The sequence below is a fragment of the Alligator sinensis genome, unplaced genomic scaffold (assembly GCF_000455745.1).
Source record: "Alligator sinensis unplaced genomic scaffold, ASM45574v1 scaffold505_1, whole genome shotgun sequence".
Lineage (NCBI taxonomy): Eukaryota > Metazoa > Chordata > Crocodylia > Alligatoridae > Alligator > Alligator sinensis.
Window position 1 is genome coordinate 1640235 of NW_005841940.1, and position 6849 is coordinate 1647083.

Genomic DNA, 6849 nt, shown 5'->3' on the forward strand with positions numbered 1-6849 from the left:
GCAGGAATGACTTCATTTTCTATAAAACCATACCTACAGACAGAGAGATAGATTTAGGAGAGATTTATTTAAACCATAATAAAACTCACAAATCTCATCAAGGTATAATAATTTAATTGAAGCTCTGTTGTGTATCAGCATGTTACAGTTGTCTGGCTGAAAGTTGGAAATTCTGCTGCTAAATTGCCTCACTGAGATTTCCACTACCTATCAGCTCCCCGGTGCCATGCAGTAAACTTTGAAATTATACCTACCTTCCAACATTATGATTAGCCATAATATATAGGATTTCTGTTGTTTTTTGTCGAACAGTACTATCTTGATCTACCAGCAGAGACTTCAGGTTATCCATGAAGCCTGGAAAACAAAACAGATTCATTTGTTAGTATGTATTTACTTCAGTGTTGGCTTAAAATTGCAATGATAAGCAATTTAGTGCACAGTTTAAAAGATTAACTAGATGGATTCTATATCCTGTCCTAACAGTTAGACTCAGAAAAGTCAGAAATCAAAGTGACTTCCAAAGTTAAGTATCACCAAAATTGCTACCTATTACCCAAACTTTATTTTCACAACTGAAATGCATAAAAAATAGATGCAATATGCTCAACAAAGCTAGCATCATAAATGGCCAGATTTAACACAGGATGAAAAAGGAAAAAAAGGAATCTCACATTATCCCTGCAACTGGAGTTAAACAACTTCCAAATGGCGAATACTCCTGACTAGAGGAAGTACTAGAAGAGGAGGGAACAAAAAATGAGTGGTGGCAAATCTTAAGGTTCCATCTTTATCATTATTAAATAGTTATGTGTGCAACAACTTAAGTACCAAAAGTACATACAAGACTGAGTTCAGTGGTGCTGTGCCAGGAATGAGTTTGCTTCATCCATTTTTTTTGCTTTTGGCAGGCCATTCACAAGATGGCTATCTAGACCTGAGGAAAATATGCAGCCAAATATTGGAAGTGAAAAGTATAGGAAAACAGAGGTGCTTTTATGCAATGCAAATGGGTGTGGAATAATTCAGATTGTCTTTCATCTCAAATTTTAATGGAATGCCACTGGTTTAGTCTCTTAACCTGCACCTTAACTCTACAATCCCCAAACATCCTTTGCTTAAGACACAGCTGTTTGAACCCTCCAGCAGCACTGTGTTCTCTTAACCATCCATATTATCCACTGAAGAAGAGATAGATAGCTAAGAGTAACTAAGCTGACTGCTATCAGTTTTGTAAGCCAGGCTTCCGTGTTTAATTATTTTATTCCATAGTAATTAAAATGTGCATCAGGCCTTTATACTTATTTTTCCAACAGGCTCTGCTAGCTTGGACCCTTATTGTGTGCAGAATCCCAGTTACGTCAGTAGGACTCCATGTAGATATAACAGTTTATCCTGCAGCAGGGTCAGGGGCTTGGCCCTAAAAAGTTTATTGTATGGGTAGTCTTTTATGCCCAGATATGAGTGAGAACAGCAGCATCACCATCAGTCTTGAACTATGTTAGTTTTGAGCCTTTGTTGGGAGAGCAGTAGTTTATATGCTGTCTGAACCATTTGTTGGGAAAAGCTAATAGACAAACAAATTAAATTTGGAAGAAATATAAAATGGTCAACAAAGGAAAAATACTGATTGTTTTGGCCCTATTTTCTTGCTTTATAATCACTTGAAAGGTGTGTTGTCTCGCTTTACCACCTACCCCCTCTTATCCTTTCCTTCAGAGCCAATATATTTTTTGTGGTTTGTCTTTTACATGATTGGAAATTCAGGTATTCACCACTTCATTTATCCTATAAGAGATACTGACTACAGGAGAAACGATGGGATTAGGCCAGCATGAAAATGACATTTTGTAGATAACCAGGGGAAGTGGTTTTTTTGTTTGGACTAATTCATGATGTTTTTATTTACATTTACTTGAATGTCAGAGTAAACATCTTAGAAGAAAAGATGTCAGCCTCAACTGTTCATTTAAGGGGAGGAAATTTCATATTCCACATTCATGCCCCTCAGAGCACCGGCAGCAAGCCAGGAAAGGGCAGGCAGGGCATCCCTTCCATTTCTAAACTAAAAATAAGCAGGAGGGAAAACACGCTCGCATTACAGACCTCTTTAAATGTCATGAAGAAGCAAGTGGAGCATCGAACTAGTTCTTCCCAGCAAGTTTGTAGCACTGCAGATCACTTACCTAGTTTCATGGCTTGGTAGACGTGCTCTGGGTCATGCACCAGGTCACACAGGGCCATCAACGCCTGCTGCCGGGTCAGCAGCTCGGGGGACCGTAACTCCTCGTTCAGTTTAGGAAGGGCCCTCTCCCCAAAAGCGATGGGCGCTTTAGTGGGGTCAGTGTCAGGGGGGAGGTAGGCTGAGATACAAGCGTGTGCCATTTCCAACTGCTAATGGCTGCCTTCTCTCTGCACAAATAAGGACACCCCAATAGCAATTCCACCCCCAAAAGGATGGCTGTTACAGTACCCAGAGGAGAGAGAACGGCCTTCCCACAGAATAAAGCCTCTGGCCTCAAGTGCAGGTATGGTGGGATAAAGCAAATACGGACCTAAAAAAAAAAGGGGGGGGGAGAGGCAGAGGCAGCCTGTCTGTTCTGGGTGGCTTCTTTCCCTCTGCTCCTTGCCTGGTTTGTCTGCAATCACCCAAAAGCCAAGCCGGGCATTGGGGTGCGGCTAGGTTGGCAGGCACTGGGATCTTCCCCGGGGGATGTGAAGGAACCTGAGTACCTGGAATCAGGGCAATTAACGAGCTTTAAAAATAAATAAATAATAATAATAATAATAATAATAATAATAAGCCTTTCTAAAGAGACCTGCCGTCACATAAGCCAAGACCCTGGTGTAAGTGTAAAAGATCTCAGGAAATTTAAGAAACTTAAAAAAAAATTCTCAGAAATGTTCCTAAATGATGCAATTGTCCGAAAAGAAACCCCGCTCGCGCAGCGCCTGCCCCTGGAGCGCCCAACCCGGCTCCCCGCAGCGCGCGCCGGTTGCCTAGCACCGCAGACGCTGCCCGCGCGCGCCGGGCTCTGGGAATAGGAGTGGACGTTATCTGCGTAGCTTCCCCACGTGGGTGCCCACGTCTGAGCAAGCGGCGCAGCTCACGCACTTCCCGCAGGTTGCTACGCAGCGCTGACGCCGATGGCGTGAGTTGCGGAATAGGCGCGGTTCTTGGCGTAGGCGCGGGAGGGCGGCGGGGAAAGCCGTTGACCGACCGTTAGGTGCGGGCGGGGCTCGAGATTACCTCACAGTCTCTCTCCCCCGTTCTGGAGGTGGGGAACTGGGTTAGGGCTCCCAGCCATGCCCCCCTGAGCTCAGAGCAGCTGACACCTTAGAGACTAACTCATTCAAAGAGACCTGTGCTTTTGCAGGCCACCACCTACGTCATGAGGTGTCACCTCCTCTCGACTTGCGTCTGATGACACAGGAGGTGGCCTACAAAAAGCTCCAGCTTCTCCCTCTAGTTCTTCCTAAAGCCGTTGGCATCTTGGCCTATTGCCTCCGTTTCTTCATTTATAAAATGGAATAATAATTATTAACTTCACAGAACTACTGTAAGGATCACAGGAGGTAGATTTTTTTTTTTTTTTGCAACGTGCTTTGCCTTCTTGAAACAATGGTAGCATTTCTAGATTATTTTCATGGCCAAAAACAGGAGTATCTATCTTGTTCCACTTTTTGATTTGGACTTTTACCTTCCACAGGGTGAAATGATTTTTCTGCATTAAAATTTGAGACAAAGACTACCTCAGTACTGCGTTGTTTGTCAATAAAAAGGAGCACCAAATGGTTGAATATATTTTAAGCTCTCTCTGAAACATTAAAGATTGATATAGCCTCTGATCAAATGTGTGAGACAGAATAACTTGTGTAAATTTATTTCCTTAAAAAAACCCACCAAAATCATACTAAATCCCCAGCCCTTTAAACCAGTGCAGTCCAATTTACCTTCCTCACACAGTTTGTTCCACTGAAATGGGAATAATATGTGAATACTAAGGTTTAGGCCCTGCTTCTGCTCCACTTAAAATCAATTACAGTTCGTTATTAAAATTAGTGGGCACAGTTCAACTTCTTGGCCTTTAGTTTGAAAGTATTTGTGTTATTTATTTAATTATGTTAAAGCTTTGGTACTTAAACCAATTAATTAAATGGTTTCTTGGCAAGAAGAAGTCTTTTAAACAGCAGGAAATGCTATGCATCATTTAAATTAAAAATAGGAGCTGTTAATTCATGTCACATTTAAGCTTTTAAGGGAGTCTTAAGTCCTTGAAGATAGTAGCATTAGGAGCTTGTGACCTTATAAAAAACACGCTTCATAATGCCAGGCAAACCTGCGATTCCTGTAACCATTATTTTGACGAATTTTATTTGTCTTCTATGTAAATTCAACATCATTTACAACATTTGTATTTCATGTCTTAGTGACACAATAAATATCCTAGGACAAAACTTACATGGAGCCAAATATCAGAAAAGGATCCAACTATTATTTTAAATGAACTAAGAGTTGCAGTCTGTAAATTAACCTGCAAAATGTGCAATGGAAGTTTTAATTTTTTTTTAAAGATGTAAAATTATTACTTTTTTTTAGAAATGCCCTGCATAGGCTGGTGTTCCTCATCCATACAGGGGTTTGGCCCCGTATCTTTACTTCTGCATAGATTTGCTATCCACATGCTTATTTCTAGACTGTGCCCCTGGTTCGTCCTCCCCATTCTCCAAACAGCTACAACTGATGTGAAGTCTGGAGTTCATGGGGATTGTTCTGCTGTAACCTCTGGGTAGATTCTTGCTTTCCTTCTCAATACGATACATTAAATTGTATAGCATTATATTGGGACTGTTAGGCAGGAAGCAGATCTGATCACCTGCCTTTTTCACTGGGTTCTCACTCTAGTGACTTTGACGTGCTCCTAGTCACAGGGAAAAATAAGTTGTGTATGCAGCTTGTGCCACAAAAGAGGTCACCTCCACACAATTAAAGTGGCTAATATGTAAGTCCATGAATGTTTTATTACATTTTATAACAGTTATAATAACCAAAGATCTTAGACAGGATTTTACAAACTTCACAGTATAGGTCAGTCCAATCAGTAGGATTAAAACAAAACAGCAATAGATAACTTGTCTGTCATCAAAATCCACAGCAGAAATCTTGTTGATGTTAAAATGGTTTTCAGCAAAATGTTTATTTTCATCTCAAAACTGGGGAGAAAATTATTCAGTAGACAGCTTATTCCCATTGACCATGTTTGTGGAATTTTCCTCTAATTCCATTTGGGTATGAACTTTTCCCCTTGGAGTATAGATGGGGGTAGTCCAAATACCCACAATTTTTCCCCAGTTCACTGGAAAACAGATCCCCTATAAAGACCCTGTATCTCCCTGGTGCCTCTTCTTCCTCCCCACTGACTTTTTGGCAGAAACCAGGTGTCAGGGGCTCCTTGAACTGTTTTGAAGTTGCCTTCAGGAATAGTAAAGTCAGCAATAATTTCTTCTCATTTTCTTGTGGGATGGTAGAAAGAAAGAGAATGACTAGCCTCATTTCCTTCGCTGTCCACAGAGTCCATTTCGTATCAAACGTTGATGAAATGTGGGGGGAGGTGTTTTATGGAGCAAACAGGTCTTTTCCCTTCTGTGACCAAGTTCCCTTCAATCTTGAATGCAGAGGGCATAGTCTGGGCTTTAGTACAGACTAATAATTATAACCAGCTTTCTAATCTCCCTCAAAGATTTTTGTAAACTTTGTATTTCTTAAACCATTGCCCATCTGCCCTCATTTTATAGATAGTTTATTGATTTACTTGCTGGGGTAATAGGAGTGAAAAGTAAATATACTGGGTACTAATGCAGACAGTCAGTCGATTTAAATCTGTTCCTGTTTGGTTACCTTGGTCACTATTGCTCTTTGGATTCTTTGAGAGTGGTACATTGATTTTTTTTGTTTATAGTTTATTTTTGTGAAAGGGCTCTAGGAGACGAACAGTGACTCAGCCAAGGTACACATGGCAGTTGTCTACATGCTTAGGATGTACTAGAACAGAATAGACAAAATGCAGGAAGGAGCTCATATGGTACAGCTGTTATACAGAAATCAAGATTGTCATTTTGATATTAAAATTATTATTTTAAAATAGTATTAATATCTTAAACCTCTCCCCACTGGCCACAAAGGGGACCAACGTAGAGGTCCCAATCTTTCTCAGGTTACACATACACAAGTAGGCTAATTCAGCTGGTGCCAACCTTCTTGGCAGTTGTGCCACAAATTTTCCCTGTGCCCCCTAACAAGAGCCACTCTAATCCCCTTCCCTTGCTGCTCTGCTTTCTGCTTTCAGCTGTCTTCCCTGCCTGATCTGCTGTTCTGCCTTTTACTTCCATCCCCATGTTTCCTGCCTGATTTGCTGTTTTGCTTTCTGCCTATCTGCTGCTGCACTGCCCATCCCCTTCCTGATTTGCTGTATGCCATACGGAGGCAACCCATTTACTTGTGCCACCCATGCCTCAGGTTGGCCACCCGTGGGGTAATTGATTAAACTAGTCACAGAACAGAACAAGCAGGATCTAACCTAAGGGCTGTAACATTGATAAAAATTGATTTTCTTTGCTGAATGACCTATCAACAACAAATTCTGCACTCATGTTTTTATTCAGTAGCTTTGCATACACAAGAAAGCCTACAATTGTTTTAAAGTACTTGGATATAGACGAGAATGAAACAGTAATTTTAGATAGAAGATTAAGAAATTCAGCTGTGCAATATTCTCCATGCACAATATCATTTCTTTAATTTTTCCTTGAATTCTCAATCTGTTATTGAGTGTTATTGAGCTCTCATCT

General features: G+C 40.9%; 1 protein-coding gene across 1 annotated transcript in view; it reads right to left on the reverse strand.

Annotated features, from left to right (window-relative positions):
• The window catches only part of RSPH14 (radial spoke head 14 homolog), a 230838-nt gene extending 228289 nt beyond the window's left edge, over positions 1 to 2549 (reverse strand). The window contains exons 1-3 of the mRNA XM_006019871.3: positions 2187 to 2549; positions 255 to 357; positions 1 to 33 (exon numbers count right to left, since the gene is read on the reverse strand). The exon at positions 1 to 33 is cut by the window's left edge and continues 98 nt beyond it. Coding sequence (XP_006019933.1) covers positions 1 to 33; positions 255 to 357; positions 2187 to 2385 — 335 coding nt within the window. The 5' untranslated portion in view covers positions 2386 to 2549. The remainder of the gene's footprint in view (positions 34 to 254; positions 358 to 2186) is intronic.
• Between the last annotated feature and the right edge of the window lie 4300 nt (positions 2550 to 6849).